General features: G+C 36.1%; 1 protein-coding gene across 11 annotated transcripts in view; it reads left to right on the top strand.

Annotated features, from left to right (window-relative positions):
- The window catches only part of CACNA2D1 (calcium voltage-gated channel auxiliary subunit alpha2delta 1), a 623,614-nt gene that overhangs the window by 548,529 nt on the left and 56,128 nt on the right, over positions 1 to 18,957 (top strand). For 6 of the 11 annotated variants that reach the window (XM_067564549.1, XM_067564546.1, XM_067564551.1 and 3 more), the window contains 6 exons: positions 3,432 to 3,500; positions 6,130 to 6,204; positions 6,909 to 6,983; positions 11,495 to 11,551; positions 16,147 to 16,218; positions 17,709 to 17,780. In XM_067564549.1, coding sequence (XP_067420650.1) covers positions 3,432 to 3,500; positions 6,130 to 6,204; positions 6,909 to 6,983; positions 11,495 to 11,551; positions 16,147 to 16,218; positions 17,709 to 17,780 — 420 coding nt within the window. Of the gene's footprint in view, positions 1 to 3,431; positions 3,501 to 6,129; positions 6,205 to 6,908; positions 6,984 to 9,906; positions 13,421 to 16,146; positions 16,219 to 17,708; positions 17,781 to 18,957 lie in introns of those variants that run through there. The other 5 variants (XM_067564557.1, XM_067564550.1, XM_067564554.1 and 2 more) reach the window with 4 other exon arrangements.

Genomic DNA, 18,957 nt, shown 5'->3' with positions numbered 1-18,957 from the left:
GAGGAAACAACCAAAAGGGCATAATCCAGCCCTTTCCTTGCTGCTAGTTTATCGTTTGGGTCTTTTAAAACAAACATATGCAGGAAACTATGAAAAACTAAGTATTATTAGCAACAGTCAGGACTGCTGAAGTAGATAAACTTGCTGTACATATGTCTATTCATGCAGAAATTACTGTAAAATGATAATCTGAAATCACATATTTATCCACATGGTCATCTAGAGTCATGTCAAAATCCACTTCTTCCAGTTCGCATTTCCATAAAATGTTTAATTTTTTATCATTCCATCATAGCACAGTGTGTGTGACATAGAGGAGACAATTTTTGTATCATTATATTTTTAATAGCCAGAAGTTCATTGACCACATTTTCTTGGTTGCTGTTGAGGTACTTACTGGAAATATAAAGGATGTTATGAGGAAAGTTCATATATTCTGTACATATCCTGTTCTAAAGTCAAAGCTAAAATTGTAACATGGATGTGGGAGGAGATCTGGTTAATTAAACAAAAAGAACAGGGATACCTGCAAATAACAATTACATTGCTTTATGTTTTCAGTGGGTTACAAAAAGCTTTCATTCTAAGCCTTTACTTAATGTTTTTTGCCCGTATATATAAACTAGCAAACATTCTCTATATAAATATACTTAAGTAGAGATGGACCCAAGCTGCAAAATTCAGATCAAGTCAAGTGCCCAGGGTCTCAGTGCTTAGCTGTACCTAGCTCACAGGGAGGCAAAAGAAGTTCTAAGCCATCTTCCTGCCTTTACTGATCCTGGATTTGACTGGGGGCTAAACAGGCTAGAACAACTTCCTGTGGGGTTTTTCCACTGGCTCAGGATCACCACTGCACACTGCTCTCTGTCCAGGTCTGCTGTACTGGGGCAAAAGGAGCAACTGGTAAAGAGCAGGGATTCCCCAGTTTCAACCATAAGGGTACCTTTATGTCCATTTGGTGCCACTAAAGTATTGCAAAGGGGATTTAAGATGAATTGAGGACGTGGACCCAAAGCTCAAATCTTCTTATAGTTTGAGCCTGCTCTAATGGAGGGTCCCTATTTATAAAACCTAGTTCTGGGTTCAGGATGAGGTTTTGAAACCCCACTCCCAGTGTTTAGCAATGTTCGCATTTATGGATTTAGTTCAGGCCCATCTCTAATAATAAGGCACTTGTTAGCAATGTTTAACATAGGTTCTGGAAGTGGCCCTCTATCTCCTCTCATGCCTGTCATTTAGCATCCATCCAGGGGTTGTTCTGGATTCCATCCTCTCCTCACTCTATACTCTCTGTCTCTGACTTCATTCACTCTGAAGGTTTCAGATACTACACCATCTTTATGTAGATGATTCCCAAATCAACCTGTCTAATCCCTAACTTTTCTCTTTCTACTTGGTTTTGTGTGTGTAAATACGGCCTCTCGAAATAGAACCCCTTAGCCAGATCTTTCTCCACCATTCCCTTCTCTATATTTCCTGACAGTTCCGCTGTCTTTCCCTTCACCTGGGCTGACTCCACCAGTCTGATTTTTAACTATTCCTGCTTTCCCCATAACTAACCTCCTGCTAAGACTGTCATTGTCACTTCTCCCTCTTTTTTATATGGCTTAGCTCTGTCTGTGAGTGATGTTACAGCTACACTGATGGCGGCAAATTTGCCGCCGTCAGATTGATTTCTCTAGATCGACTGAGTGGTCAGTGCAGACCCGCTCAGTCGATCCAGAAATCGACGTTCTAAGACCAGCTACACAAGTAACGCAGCACAGTGCAGACAGAGCGTAGAAGAGAAGCTCAGCAGTCGACAAGAGTTACACAAGTTTTTTGCATACTTTGCGTAACTCCTGTCAACTGCCGCCAGATCTCACAGGTAAGTGTAGATAGGGCCTGAGAAGGTATCCAGACTACTAAAATACTTGTCATTTATCCCTTTGCCCATTATACTGTTTTCCTCTCTGGTCTCCTCACATCAGCCTCCACCCCACCAATCTGTCCAAAAGTAAGCTCATGTAAAGAATGGATCAGAATGAGCACCTGGGGGAAGAACAACTGGTAAAGAGTTTTGGGTGAGCACACCTGAGGAGGAGCAATTTTGGGTGAACACAGCTGGGGAACACCTTAGGGTATAATTTTTCTATTACTTCTATCAAATCATATCATCTCTTGTTCTTGAATCTCTACACAGCGTTATCACATCACTCATCCTATTCAGGCTCCTTATCCTTATCACAAACTCTGGCACCTCTGCGTGTCATTTCCTGCTATTGCCAGTTTTGCTCAGTACCCATCCCATTCCTTTCTTCTTCGGCTCTCCATTTTTTTTTTACTGCTCTACTTTCTCCATCCTCTGCTCCACTAAACATCCATTCCCACCTCCTTCAGATGCCACTTTATAACACATTTCTTCCACGGATAGCACCTTCCTTCCTCTCCTCCCTGATAATGTTTCCACATCCTTCTGAACCTTTATTCTGTGTCTTATCTTCCCATAGTTTGACTTCTCTATCTTACATAACAAACTCTTTATAAAGTTGATGTCTTATTATCATGCATTTTGACCATTAATGGCTCTCTGCACTTTGTTAAATCATAAGACTTTTCTCAGTCATCTGTCTGCATTACAGTTATCACATATAGGCCACCCAGATATATCCATAGTCTGCTCATGCCTGCATGATACACCCAAAATTTCCTCACGTAACCAGTCCTCTGGCTAAATTCTTAGCATTATCACCTTCCAAAAGGTTATATATGGCAGTTATTTCACAGCACATTAGAGTACATAATTCCAGACATACTCCCTTTTTAAAAGTATAACTTTTGAAAATTACATTAGGAAACAATGGAGATGCCATAAGTAGCATAATCTGCTGGTTGTTGTTTCCATATTGATTTGGCTTAATTGTTACTTTCCTTTTTCCTACCCACTTGATTCAAGGAGTTTTTGTTTGTTTGTTTTTGTTTTTTTTTAATAACTACCGCTAAGAAGAATATGTGTATGAGAGAGAACTAATGTATAGGTGTCAGTTAAGTCTCATCAACCTAAAGTTTTCTTGAAGTGAGATGTTATATTCTAAACTGTACCACACTGCTCATCTTAAAAATGGAATTATTACCTGTGGAAAAAAATAAGCCTTCACACACAAATACCAGTATATATATTCACATTTTTTACCCAGCCATAAAAGCTGGAAAAGTATTCATCAGATAGTTTAGTCAAACAGTATTTCACAATTTATTAATTATAGTGTTTGGCAATCAATCTTTAATACTATTGGATTCATTATTAAATAGCTTTCTTTTTTTTTTTAGCAAAACAAAAGCCCATATTTATATCATGGGATTAAAAATGTAATCGCTGATTTTTCTTAATTTATTTTTGTTTAATATTTGTTATTAATTATGAATTAGTCCCCGTTATGATTATTTTCTAGGAACTGGGCCTTGTCATTACCGGGACTCTGCCTGTCTTTAATCTAACAAAAGACCAATCTGGGAATACGGTAAGCTATTATTTAAAGCTGAAAAGTAAGCTTCGGTTACATTAATAAAACTTGATGTAGCAATCCTTGTGGAAATAGATATTTCTGTAAAGAACTATCTACAGTCTAATTGTTTTGTACAATCAGAAACAAATGGTCATATCGAGTTATCTGATAACCACCGGGGAACAAGGAAATGCAAATCACATTGCTTGTTCTGAGTTCCAACATATGATATTACTTGATCTGTCTGTGTGACCTCGTGGTAATGAGAATGCAGTTGGGGATGAATGGTTACATGGGAAATAGGTGATGATAATTCATAGGTATTTCCAAGAAAGAAGCCCAGAGACATTTATAAAAAGCCATAAAAGCTGTGAAATTTCAGGATAATAGGCAATAATTACAATGATGCTTGGATTTTAAATGAACAACCAGTTTTCTAGGGCATTGCTAGCAAAATTGGGTGGGTTTCCTAGCATGGAAGAGGAATATCTGTTTTTTCCCTTCCAGTACGTGATGAAAATGATTCTAACTTAATTTATAGAGCACCTTTTGTTATTCTCAGAGATGACACATCAGATTGTGTGTGGTAAATTATATACAAAACAATCCTATTTATGTTGCAAAATGAAACACCCAAACATTACTCAGTGTTGGATTTAAGATAGCCTTTGTGACATATAAAGATAAATTTTTGTCTGTATATGTATTCCTCTCTTGCCTTTGTATATCTTCACCTGTTCGTTATGTAGAATATAAACTCCTCAGGGCATAGACCTGTTTTATTATGTATTTTTCTGAGGTGTGTAGCACAACTGCAGGAGTTCTAAAATAAACATTAACATATGTAGAAAGAGTTTTTAATCTACACAATATATATATAGAGAGAGAGATAGAGAGCGAGCGTGTATATAAAGATTAAAATCTAATTATTAGATAGCTATAATTCTATTCCATGGCCCTGGATAGTATTGAAGCTATGTATGTTTTTGCTGCATCATGATACTGCTTTGTTTTTCTTTGAATCAGGCTAGAGTATATTTGAAGTTGAGAGTAAAAATTCTATATATTTGGCACATTCTCAGTGTTAACCTGGGCCTCTTAAATTATCCATGTACATTTTATTCAGAGTTGGAAATGAGAAAACAGACATGTTTTCATTTTATATTTACCATTTGTGGATTTAAGGGTGCAAAAGCTTATGTTAGCCAAAATACTCTTTTTGATTTAAATTTATCAGAGACCAAATAGGACCAGAAGAAAATAATTAGATCCATAATGTTTCTCAAAGTAGTTTGACAAGTTCTTTAACCTCTCCTATTCAGGGTCAGGTTCTTATACTCTTAGTCATGGAACAGTGCCCTACCCCACACACATCCCATTGAATTCACTAGGTCTGTTTGTGAAATCAGGTGCTAACCACCCAGTAATGATTCCTGAACTCAGAGGAGCTCTTTGGGGAAAGTAAAACAGTCCTGGGCTGTATAACATTTCTGAGGTAATTTCTTGAGGATTGGTGAGGAGGACAATGTGCATTCTAAAGATGAGGGCACCTAATCTCTACCCTCTCCCACAATGGCAATTGGGATGGGTGGAAATGATATTATGGAGATGTATGTCTTTTCCAAATGGGAGTAGGGAGAACTTCACATGAAGCTCTTAGGTTCCCTGACTCTATGGTAAACAGTGCATTCAGGTTTTGATGTTACTATGCTAAATACAGTAATTTGTGTGTGGTTTGATTGATCATTACATTACAGTCAAAAGTATGTACTCATTTTGCATGTCTACATTTTTTAGTGTAGAGCCAGAGACTCTGAGCAATGTGTGCCTGGAGTTTTCTGAAAATCAGGTCTCTTTAGGGTACCCAAAATCACAAGTAGGATTTAAAAATCATGGCTGAAATACCTAGAAGCTTTCATCAGGACTGGGACCCCATTATGCTGCATATTGTACACATGGGAAGACATGATCCACACACCAAAGATGATGATCTCACTTTTAGCGTCCTTTAAAAAGGAAGGGAAACTTGAAATAAGGTTTAATAAATAGTGTATAGTGTCAATTTCCAAAACATAGGAGAAAGTTTGTAAAGAGTTTATATGTTGTTACTAGTCATTTAGGTCATAATACTTTTGTGGGCCATATTTACGTTAATGATTTTAATGGAGATAACCCATACCTTTTATACTTCCATTCTGTTGCTTCTTGCTATTGTTACCCATTTAGCTGTGAAAGTAATTTTTTTTTATATTGGAGCCTGGTGTTTTTACTTAAATCTTCACATCCCCTTTTTATTAGCCTTCTGGATTATTTTACTCTGAGGCTGGTGTTAATATTATTCCATTTATGAGCTGGTGTGGAATGAGGGCTTTAAAATCCAGGCAGGTGCTCACCTCTTCCTGTGAATTAATCAAGCTCATATGAGTGCAGTAGTTGATCTCCACCTTCACATACCTATGCTGCTCTGCATTAAAAGATCAGCTGACTCTCTCTCTCTTTCTATGTATCACCAGAAAAAGTTTTAACTAATAACTATCATTAAAAAAACAAGATGAAAGCAAAATTAAGATTCAGTTGTTACATGTTTGCATGTGTATTGTCAACATGTTAAAACAGACACTAACTTTTTATAATCTGACCCCAGAACCAGCTGATTCTTGGAGTTATGGGAGTTGATGTCTCTCTGGAGGACATAAAAAAACTGACACCTCGGTTTACAGTAAGTTGCCCTCTTCTGGTGTTATTGTCTGTTTCCCTTTATGCGTAAATTCTTTTGCACACACTTTCACAGACCATCTAACCATGGATTGGATTGGGAATCAGAAGATCACCAGACCTCCTATCGCTTATGCTTTCTTTTCCTCTGATCACTTTAGAGGGTGATTGCTTCCTCTGCAGCCAATATCACTGCTGCTCCACAAATTGGTCATCAGGATGCATCCTGTAGCTCACTTGCACAATACGCCTGTGTTCCACCAGCATTGAAAGTAGCAGACGTTAGATCATTTCATAGCCTGGGACTACAACACTGTTATCATCCAAATGTTTGGTCTATGTAGTCTTTTTATTACACTGTACACAATGTATCTTCATTATGAACACAGTGAACTTTTCTTCACCTCACCTATTAGTTTGTATTGTAGCAGCTATCATGTATATCCCATTCGTAGGGTGAGATATTTGTCATTAATTTCTAATAATGTTTTTGTCACTGTTGAAAACAAAAGCCATAGAAATAAAAAGATTTTAAAAATATTTTTATATGGTAGATGAGACTGATGTCTGATTAACACCCCCATATACTTCAGCTGTTCCTTAAGCTGTATATTTTCCACATTCTGAACATTATTAGAAGGCCATAACTAAATCTTTTTCATTAGACTAAGCCTAAAAACTGTACACATCATTTCTTCTTTCTTTCAGCTGTGCCCAAATGGCTACTATTTTGCAATTGACCCTAATGGTTATGTGTTACTTCATCCAGATCTTCAACCAAAGGTATGGAACAGCTTCTATTTTACGTCACTGTAGCTCTGAGATATTATCAGACATAAAAGAAGCACACTGTAAGTGCTGATTCAGCTGCTACACAGCAATGGTGAATGGTGGGGTTTGATCCAAAACCCATTTTCGTCAATAGACTCCCCCCACACACACACAGATTTTGCTGGGATTTGGCCCTTGATGAACATTCCACCTTTACTCCATTATTATCAAGCATATAATTTGTTACTTTAATAATATAACAATAATAATATTAATGAATAGCTTGTGATAACAGCAACTGAAGATGATTCTGAAGTGTATCCTCTTTTTTGAGGAAAAAGATTATTACAAGGTGACCTCAGGAATTAGAGGCTCCGGAATAGAACCCTAAAGAGTTTATTTCTGCAAATGTTAATTTTATTTTATTTATTCTTTGTAGCTACCATAGATTTAGTTTAAAGAGGAACTTTCATACAGAGGAGAACTTTCCAACATAAAAATCAAAGGCAAATAGCAATATCATTTTGTCTACTTTTTTCATATTTTTTGCCTTGCGTATTTCCGAATTATTAGAGTTGAGATCTGTTTGAGAATTTGTCCAAAGGTTATTGACTGCGAGGGCTTGGTTTGGCCCACTATAGAGATGAGTCAGGTGTGTGGAATTTAGACTGAGCTATGGGGATGTAAACTTTCTCAAATTTTGGAGGTGTTGAAATCAAAGGTTTTAGTTTGTACTCATCTCTGTTAATTATGACCTTGATCTTGCAAATGCCTATGCGCTACATAGCTTTACTCAGGCAAATAGCCTCATACTTTAATCGGAATCTTCACTTTAGTAAAATAATATAGTGTATAATTATTTGCTGGATCAGACTTTTAATTTCTGTTTTAACAAGATTTTGCTCCATCTTAGTCTACCTTCTCTTCTGTTTTAAGAGGCACTGTCAGGTGTCCTAGATCAATAGAAATATCTCAGTGAAGTTTTGTATTATGCTCACTAGAAACATTTTCAAGACACATTCTCTCCACAGTGCCTGCAACACACACACTGCAGCATTGTACTAGTGCACAAGAAATTGAAAGTCAAATTAAATAGAAACTAAAGAAATAAATGTAAAAATGGACTTTTTCAGGCTCAGAGAAATGTGTAAAAAGAAACAGAAACTGGGGGGGGGGGGGAATCAACCAGGATAAATCATGAAAAGCAAATTAGGTTTTTTTCAGCTATTAGTAGTAAAAGTTGCAAATAACATTGTTAAGACAATTTATGTTTAAATATATGGATGAGATTCTACTAATGCAGAACTTTCAGGGCAGGGGGGGAGTGGGAGCTAAAGTATATGTAGGCCGCTTTTGTGGCCCTGTCATCCTGGGCTGGTCCTCAGCTCCCTGGTTAACTTAGCCTGGGAAACCATCCCTAAATGCCCACAGGCTACAAAACTGCCTGGAATCTTTGCAGTCCTACCCGCAATGTACCCCTCCCACCCTGTGATGTCATCTATGGCACAGCTTGCAAGGTCATACTTGTAGGTCAGCCGTACAGCTGTCTTCCTCAGTTCCTGCACCGTGAAATCCTACTGCAGATAGAGTCATGGCTTTTAGAGCCCTTTTAAACTTTTCCAGCTATTTTACCTACCCTGAAGGAGACTGAGGACTGGTGATGATCTTATCCATGGTTTTTAGTGGTACATTTATCCTGAAGAATAGTCATCACTCTGAATTTGTCATCTGAGAAATACCATATGATGTAATAATCACAAAATTTTAAATTACTTAATAGATCTAACAGAAAGGAACACTGAGCTTGGGAGGACATATCATAATTTAAATATAATTATCTCTAATGATTGCAAGGGGAAGAAATAGAAATATTGTCTGATAAAACAAAATAGATATATAAAACTGTTAATTTTCGTCTACGTTTTCTTCATTTTCAAATTTGAATTAGTGTAAAAGATTCTCTTTAAAAAGGAAATAAAATGAAAATTTGGATTATTGGTTTAATAAATTTCATGTACTTCATCTTAATGGATAGGTGCATTAGGCTTTTGATGAAGTGTAAAGGACTTCTTTAGTCAGCTTTCATCTGATAACTTAACATGTTGAATAGTTTTCAGAGAAATAGTAATTACACTGATGACATACATTAATTGCACCATTACTGGGCAAATTTGTTTTCATTAAAGGTTATTAGAGGTCTCTTAACAATAAAGAGGTTGGGGCAGGTATCTGTTGTTGTCCATCTCCTTATATGCAAGTGATATGAACCCTTTGTTAAAGAGGCAAAAAAAATGATGCAATGCATTACTATTATTTGGGGGCCAGTCTGGCTAGGTGCTGAGCACTCATTGCTCCTCCTGATGTCACCTTCCATGGGTGTCTGCCAACCCCCTGTATGACTAAACCATTTGTTTGCTAGAGTGCAGGCTTTCCATGAGTTCAGGCTCTTGTAAACATGCATCCTGATGAAATGATAGGGTGAAAGAAACTGTTTGTAAGTATGGAATTAAAGAATATAAAAACCAAAGAACCATGATGTGTTATATGACCAACATTTTTATTACCATTCCAGCTTTTTAGGAGTAATTTCTTGAACTGCCTTTTTAAATAATATCAGATTCACTAAAACTTTCTTATCTCCCAACCTTAAGATTGGTTTTCTTGGAAATCACCATTGTGAAGTAAATTAATTTTCAAAATGTACTTCAGTACCACATAGCTGTGGTATGGATTATTTTTAATGAAAGGGGGTTTAGAAGTCCTGTGTCGATGTGTAGAGATGTTCCCCAACTTCTCCAATGGCTGTTTCAGAATGTTCTTAAAAATTTATATTTCATAAATGATAAATTGTGTTTTTGTGTCTCCCGCAGAATGTATAAACTGAGTATTAAGCATGCTTCCATCTGTGTATTATTATTATTATTATTATTAACAGTTACACTGACTAGACTTTATCACTGCCAGTTTGTTTGGGGTGGTGCATGCAACTCAGACTGATACAAGAACTGCCTTCTCAAACTAAGGTACACTACAAAGACAGTTGGGTATAGAACTCTTGGTTTTCTTTTAACCCACCATATTTATTTTTCAGTTGAACTTTCTGATTGCACTTAATATACTAACCAACAATATCTTAACCTTCTTTGCCAGAAATCATTTAATAGATGTATACCAAAACATAGCTACGCATTTACCTTTGAAGAGGTGAGGGTGTGTTGGAGTGTCATTAGTTCCTTCTTCTGAATGCCTTTTGCTTTCCTTCCTAAAATCTGTAACCTGAAATCAAAACTGGTTCAACACATTTTGGAATATTGCCTTACAGTAACAACTCACAAATCAACAACCCACAATTCACCATGAACTCGTAAGGTTATCATTCTGAATTATTGAAAAAACATCATCATTTATGTTACACAATCTACAAAATCATAGTTTTAACAAAATACAATGAGTTAAATTCTAATCTTGCTTACAGCATAGTATACTTTTGCCTTAACAATCATGTTTCTTTAATTTGTAAATTAGATCAGACTTAGGCCCAATTTTATTTAGCTGTGGTTTATTGAATAGGTGGGGCTATTTAATTAGTGAAATGTTAAAACCTTCTCTATCATAGTCTTGTTTATGTCCAAATACTACAGTACAGTGTAATTTGTACAGACTTTATATTTGGTTCATTTTGTAAGGTTGACATACCATATTTTTAAACTGCCATATTAAGAAATATCATAGTTTTTTTTTTTCCAGTTAGTAATGAAAATAAAATCTGGTTGGTTATATTACATTTTTAAATGAGGGATGATCAATTTATAAATATTAATTTTCACTTTGATGTCAATTTAGATGGATGGATGGATAGATAGATTGCCATGATCCAGAATCAGTTATCCCCAGGGATAGATTTAATCATGGAAGTCAGTGAAGTTACACTGGATTAAATTTCTCTCAACATGTTCAGTCTTAACAGGATACAAATTCTAAACTAGAAAATGGATAAACCTTTGGCTCTACTGTTGATATGAATGTCCTTTCCTTTGCTGTTCATTAATGTCCTGATCCAAACCCCTCTATCCCATTGACTGTAGCAGGCTTTGAATTAGGTCTTATTTACTTTATGCACTTCATATTGTGTATGTGTTGTTTTTCTTTTTTTAAAAGAAAAATGAAAGGGGTAGGTGGTTTGTTTTCAGAGGAAATATCATGATGAGTGAGGAGGAATATGCTTTTCTGTGATCTATCAAAACTGTGACAGAATGTGCTGGTTATGTAGTTGTAGAGCTCTCTGTTAATTTAATTCACCTGCTTTGCCATCATTCGTTGTTTGTTTGCCGAGCTTGAAACATCTGACACTAACAGAGAATTCAGAAGTCTGAAACTACTTTGTGAAAATGAACTTAGTCTTGTGATTCCAGGAAAATGCCCACTGGAGAAGAGTAGATCTTGAGGGTTGTGTATAGACCATAAATAATTAACTGTATGCTAATGGTGTGAAAGTATAAATTACTGCTTTTCTGTTACTTCAGCATATTGGTGTGGGCATACCAAAAGTTAATGTGAGAAAAAGGAGACCCAATGTCCAGGTAACTGTGGATGGAAGTGACCATTAGTGTGTTAAAATGCATAGAGCTGGAGATAAGATTTAGAACGCTTCTGCTCTGCTTACTAAGAAGAACTTAACTATGGAACTGTTTACTTTGAAAAACAGCTTCCAAAGCATGAAGTTTGTATCCTTCTTTGTTAAATGATTATTGATGATGGTACCTGAAGACATTCCTTTAAATTATGATGCATTACTAATAGCTGCTAATTAGAATTGTGCTGTAAACGTTATTCTTCAGACTTGGAAATGGATTTGCAGTCTGAAAAAAAAGACTACTTGTGCTAGATGTGTTTTCATAAACCTGCAAGCAAGGAGAAGATTCTTCATTCTTCTTTGTGAAATTATTGCCAAGTCTTATTGTACAGTGTATGCTGTATAATAAGGCCCTTGTGGAATTTTGGTCATTTTTGTAGCTTTTTATGTGGAAGTCAAAAAGTAGTGTATATGTTTTATGTCACTCAAAGCAGGGTTTCTCTGGTCAACGAGCATAAATTACATCTATGGTTAGAAGCCATCACACTAAACAGGGGAAAGGAAATAAGTGGCATGTGATTCAATTTGAATCACGATAAAATTCCTTGCATACAAAACACTTATTGAAAACAGTGAAACATAAAAAGAATGGGTTAGCTATATAAGTAGCAACCCAGAGAATTAAATATGGTATATAATTTTAATATCTTACACATATGGGAGTCCATTTTAGGGTGCTACATAATATAGTATGCAAAGTTAGCAGCTTATGTAAAGAAGACATAGATTAATTAACTAGCACTTAAATAGTGTGAAATCCTTGCCCCATTCAAGTCAGTGGCATAACTCCCTTTTACTTCATTAGGATATAACCCACGATTCCAAACTTAGCTTGATTATGAGTTGTTAGATTCTTTTATATATATTAAGCTGACAGTCCACGTCTTCATGTTTTACCCTTTCAGGGACAGGGTAAAACCTAGACTCTTGGAATTCAAAGTCAGGAAAAGAGATGCCATATTCTAAGAATATGTAAGAATATAGACCTGCTCCTAAAATCTTTTCAAGGCACACAATGATGAGTGTTTTAATGAACTTATTTTTATGTTGCTGCACCAGTTCTTTCTTTTATTCTTTTTCTTTCTTTCTTTCTTTCTTTCTTTCTTTGTCAACTAAAATAACATATCCTTGCTCTTCCTTGCCCATGTGGGAAAGTAGATCTGCACTAAGCTTATTTGCATGCTTCATTCCTCGTGGTGTACTTCTGTTTTGTTTTAAGTTATGGTAATGTTAGTGTATTTGTGGTTATTTAGCCTGGTTGTGTGCATGTCCAAATGGGTAAATAGAAGAGCAAACTTAACAGAAAGCTTGTTTCTTCTTCACTACAAAAATCAATCAATAAATAAAGCAAATGACAACCTAGAGAAAGGGAAACGTTATGGAACCCAAACACCTAAGAAATAAAACACATTCTTCAGAAGAAAAAAAATGACAGTGGGAGAAAAGAGGGTCTTATGGTTAAGGTATTGGACTAGGAGTTATTATTGCTATTCCAATCTCTTTATTTTGTGACCTTTGACAAGTCTCACAATATATGTTTACTCACTTCAATTTCCTCATCTGTAAGGATGTTGGGATGCATAAAAGTACAAATGGGTTAAGTACTTTGAGACTCTAAAGCAAACAGAAAGATGCATTGAATGCATATTTTTGTTGCATGAATTCCACTATTTGTTTGTTTTTTAAATCAGTCATCTAACCTTTGGGAGTCCTTAACTAAGTCTAGCCCAGGTTATCATTTGAGTTAAATAGTTTACATCGATTTGATTTGATTTTCTTTTCCTCTCTGTCCCTTTGTGTGCTGGAATGGGATACGAACTGCACAATGCCACTTCTTCCATGGCAACACCTTCATGCATGTGGTTTTGGGTTTGATCGTGCTATTCATTCATTGCATGTAAGAAATTTTTTTTTATTTGCTTTTACATTTTAGCCTTTTGCTATTTGTTGTTGAGTGTGAATTTGTTGGGAAAAAGTTCATGAATAGCAAAAGATAAAATTGTATTGAATTGTAATATGTATTTTACTGATGGTCCATTAAAATTGATTAATTCTATATGTTATAGATTAATAAGAACAGACAATTCCTGTGGAATTATAAATACACAGTTAGGGGTTAATTGCCAGTATTTTTCATAGAGTCCTTTGCTCAAACCTGTCCAATATTTACTTTCATTTCACATATAAAATTTCATCTGCTTCTCTTACAAGAGAATAACTCCTACTTATTGAAAGAATGAAAAATGCCATCCATCCAAGACTTTGTATCTTTGTTTCTCTAGAATGTTAGGGACTGATCTTGCATACCCATGTGAATTATATTGAATTACAGCACTCCTATGACAAAGAGCTGGGGCATTGATCCCCAATACTCCAAAATCATTTAGATGAATACATTTCCTAACAAGACATACAGCGCATGATTCTCCACTCAGACCAATTGGGACCACCTACATTGAAATCAATGGAGAGGAACTGGCATCAGTAAGAGGAGATTCACACCTGCACTCTTTAGTAAAATGTTCATATATAATGGCTATGTAAATTTGGCAGACAGTTTAATTTTTGTTTAGCTACTATAAAATAGCTGCTGGCAAAATGTGAGGGCTAAATCTTGAGAACTTTTGTTTGTTAGGATAAAAAAGGAGAAGACCATCACTTTGAAAGAAGACATTTTAGTTATCATTAAAATAAATTAGCACAGTGGATCCTGTGGCATCTTGAAGAAGATGCCTCTGTCTCTTAGATTTAACTGCATAGTAAATTGGAGTATATACCAAGCAATAATCAATTGTAATTAGCTAATTACATCACCACAAGGAATGCTTATGCACTGATCAGTGAAAACTGGGCCTTGAATCTCCTTTTTGTATGTAATGTCCCATTTACACAAAGCAAATTCTTTTCCACCAAATAAAAACAAAATACATTGGGGATCTAGTTCCTCTTCTATTCTAAATCAGTCCATAGTATCATGTTTACAGAATTTTTAAAATATGCCCCTTTTCTTAAAAAGCCTAAACTACATGTGTGCCTTACATAACTATTAGGTAACCAGGATTTTGTTGGGAGCTTTTACTCCAGGATTAGGAATAGTTAGTAACAGATGGTCATAAAATTATAGATATTAGGGGTCTGGGATTCGTTCAGTCAAATTCCCCCACTCTGTACCACTCGGTACATTAACAGTCCTACATAGACCCTTAATCGAGCAAAAATATACACCCATGCTTAACTTCACACACATGCATCAAGGATGGGCTAGTGGCTAGGGTAGTAGCCTGGGACCTGGAAGACATGGTTTTAATGCTGTCTTAGGGCAAGTTATTTGGCCTTTCTGTGCCTCAGTTTCCATCTGAGGAATGGGGATAACAGTACTTCCCGACCTCACAGTGGTGTTTTGAGGATAAATGTATTAAAGATTATGAGGCACTTAGATACTCCAGCAAAAAGAACATCTTGAGCCTCATTCAAGTCCCATATGTGATCTGTGAAGCACATTGGCAGCAGTGTGACTGATTTTCTGTCAGAACCCACTCTGCGCACACAACTTCTTTTCGCTATTCCCTTCATTGTATCAACTGTGTATAAAAAAAAATGCAGTGGAAAATTCGCTAAGTGCTATTGAAGCAAAGGGGTTTCAGGGCAACACGGTGACCTTCTGTTCCAAGGACGCTTATGCACTGTTATTTAAGTAGCAACCAGAATATGAAATATGGAAGACTTGTTTCTGCAGGTGAAAACAGTTTCCATTTTAGTTCTTGCTGGTTTAGATCCTGGTTCAACAAGATACTGAAGAACATTGAAACCAGTGAGTCTAATAATGTGATTAAAGTTAGATATGTGCTAACTACCTTGCTGAATCAGAGCATCATTTGTTACAAATGTTATCAGACTTTTTTTTGTTTAAGAGGCAACGATGTGTTTCATGAACACATTTCCATAGCAGGCTCTTTTCATTGACCTTAGCCTTTTGTCATTCCTTTCTCTTGTACTTGCTGTCCCTTTAATCTCCAACCACAACAGATTCATGCCATTGCCACAGTTCTGCAGTCAGCTGTAGTCAGTCATTATTGTGGAGTAGGTGTTGCATATTACCAGTTACCCAGAAAACTTTCTTACTACCTGTCTCCCCTCTCTTTTTGGTGGTAGCAAACTTAGCGACTCCTTGTCTGACAGGTCACCTAAGATTTCTGCTATCACGCTTACAATTTGTGACATACCAGAGTAGCAGAGGAAGCAGCCTTCAGACACTACACTGTATGTGTCAGACCATAGGCAGGCACTAACTTTTAGCATTAATCCAATTATCACTCCAATCCAATTACCTCTCTTTTTTTAAAACCCATTTTAAGTGAAAAACACACTGCTAACAATTCATTATGCTAGATCTGATTAAAAGATAGAATGGTAAGTAGTCCTGTTTAAACAGTCTCTTTTTTTTTTTAATCTGAAGGAGGGTTTGAATGATTTCCAGTAACCGAGTCATAACATAAAGTAAGAGATGTTTATTCTTTGATTGTTTAATGTCTTCTGCTTCAGAATCCTAAATCTCAGGAGCCTGTTACACTGGATTTTCTGGATGCTGAGCTAGAAAATGATATTAAAGTGGAGGTAAGATGGACTGGTTATGTAGCACCTGCTTTGAGGTTTATATTCTGTGTAATAGCTGAAATACAGTAATTACTACCGATTTCTCCAGTTTGCTTAAACTCTCGTTCTGCTAAATGACAGAGAACTTCAGATTTTAATTGCTCTGATTTATCAGAAGAAAAATGAAGGTTTAATGAACAGGTTCTGAAATTTATTTTGAATCTATGTATTTTCCTCTCCTATAGTTTGCACATTTAAAAGAAACCAAACCCTGTCATTCTGAAAGATTATAGAGTTTTAAGATTAAGATTCCCCATTATTCTCTCCATATAATGGGAAGTTCCATCATGAATAGTAGAATCATTCAAAACAGCACACTACTTAAAGAGTGCCTAGTGTAAGACCAACAAGAAATGTTTATAGGGTCAATCAGTGAGAACAGTGCATGACCCACTATAACATGTGGGCTCTGTTTATTACATATCTAAAAGATGCTAATGAACTGTGGAAAATATTTAAACAAAAATTCTTTCCCTCCATTTTACTAACACAAAATTATTATTGTGACACAACAACTAAGTTTAAAGCAAAGAGAAATATGCAAAATGTTCACAAGAAACCCAAATCCCCCAAAACAAAAACTAACCAAAGAAAACCAACCACTCTGTAAAACTTGCCTAGTTTCTAATCTCATTATAAACTCAAATCTCAACCAAGGTTTGTTAAAGATTGATACCTTTTTTTGCACCAACTTGGCCCAAATTATTGTATCACAACGAAATCTTATGCCTATAGAAATTTGTTAGTCTTTAAAGTGTTACAGGATTGTGTGTGTGTGTGTGTGTCTGTGTGTGTGTAATTCAGGTTTCAGTATAATGCCAGATGAAAGTTGGTGGTTTCAATTAAGTATTGCATTGAACTCAAAATTCAAAGCAAAATTTGGGGAGTGTTAACTTACATAGACTGGAACAAAAGAAAGTGTGTATGCACCATTAAAACACAATACAGCTCACATTCAGATAGCTATGATGAGAATAACTGCAGCTATTCGGCAACCTGCATTCCTTCTGCATCCAAAATTCCCATTGATTTTAGTAAATGGTACTAACTTCACTGGGAGTTCTGGGTCTGCAAAGAATGCAGGAATTAATACCCATGCTCACTGAGCCCAGTCATGCAGCCATTACTCACACTAGTAGTCCTTACTGTCATAAGGAGTCTCACTAGTGTCAATGGCACTGCTCACATGAGTATGAATTACAGGGCTGGGCTTTGCTTATTAGGATAAGAAAAATAGGCTTGTATGGGCTATTATTTTCAAATGTGCTAATATGATATTATAGCTTGTAAGATGCATTGGATCTTGGAAAACATGTTGTATATAACTCCTAGCTTTTGATTTTTCTTTTGTCTCCCTCCTGCCCTCTTTCTTTTTCTTTTTCTTTGTTTCTTTTTTTTGTTTGTTTTGGTTTTTTGTTTTCATTTTTTTTTCTTCACCTTTTTATATATAGATTCGGAAAAAAATGATAGATGGAGAAAGTGGGGAAAAGACATTTAAAACATTGGTCAAGTCTCAAGACGAGGTAAGACTGGAACACAGGCTGTCCTACTTTCAGAACAGAACACAGCAATGCAAAATGATGACAAGAAACTCTATTTTGTACTCTCTTTTATATTTAAAAACTAACATTCTACTTTTTCAGTGTTCTTTAAGAGCCTCAAAGATTTTTCCGGTACACATATTTTCCCTTTTTTTCCCCCCTAGAGTTGCCAACTTTCCTGGCTTGTACTAAGGGAATGTACACATTTCTTAAGAACAAGGGTTTTTCTGTTTCTTTGGTGCTTCATAATCATATAAGTGTTTCTGTTCATCAAGGATTTAACGGAGAGTCGTCATACTATTTTACATGAATCCCTTTGCAAAAGTCTTACATTATGTAGGAATATGTTGCTTGGTAAGGCATTATATTCTGATTGGATATGAAGAAAGTGGTAGGAGGAAATGATTGCACAATTTACAGTTCACAGATGAGGATTCTTTACAATAAGCAAATGAATCCTTCAAACAGTTACAGCCATAGGACAGATTAGACATTACTTTGGATGTTGGTGTGCTTATGGGATAAAATGGATTTCTAAACAACCTGTCTTGGTTTTTTAATCTTCTTTTCCATGAATGCTAGCTAGAATGCTAGCTCCTCAACCCTGACAAGCTTTTTCAATAACACAAAGCTACCTTAAACCTGAATGAGCTTTCAGACCCTAGTAATAGGGGAATCCATAGATGCAGTAGGGCTGCCATATGTCTGTGCCACATTCCTTCAGGCCCCAGTACCGGGTGTATATCAGGGGGAGGAGTGCAGAATAGGCTGTTGATTCTTACCTTGCCACCACAACCCTTTGGGCTATTGCAGACAACCATAAATAGTAGGAACAGCCTGAAAAGGATTGAATTGACCTATTGTGGTCCCAGAGATCAAGGGAGATGTAAAGGTTGCACAGGAAATAAACAAACAAACAAAAAAGTACATCAATAATATTTTCTATTTATAAATATAAACATAAAAGAGTAAACAGAATTGTTCATATGTATGCATCACTGACAGCAGAAACCATGTGCTCATATGCTGTAATTCTTGTTGCCCTTCCCCTGCCAGCAGCCTACATGTTTTACTGTCTCCAACTCTTACCTTGTGTCTGTACTTAAATGGCAATAGACTTTGGGCCTGAGTCTATTCTTACACTGGTGTAATGCAGGCG

This window comes from Emydura macquarii, unplaced genomic scaffold (genome assembly GCF_026122565.2).
Source record: "Emydura macquarii macquarii isolate MOO-44397 ecotype Brisbane River unplaced genomic scaffold, CSIRO-AGI_Emac_v2 contig_2636, whole genome shotgun sequence".
NCBI lineage: Eukaryota > Metazoa > Chordata > Testudines > Chelidae > Emydura > Emydura macquarii.
Note: the sequence above shows the minus strand (reverse complement) of the source record. Positions and strands in the feature narration are given on the sequence as shown.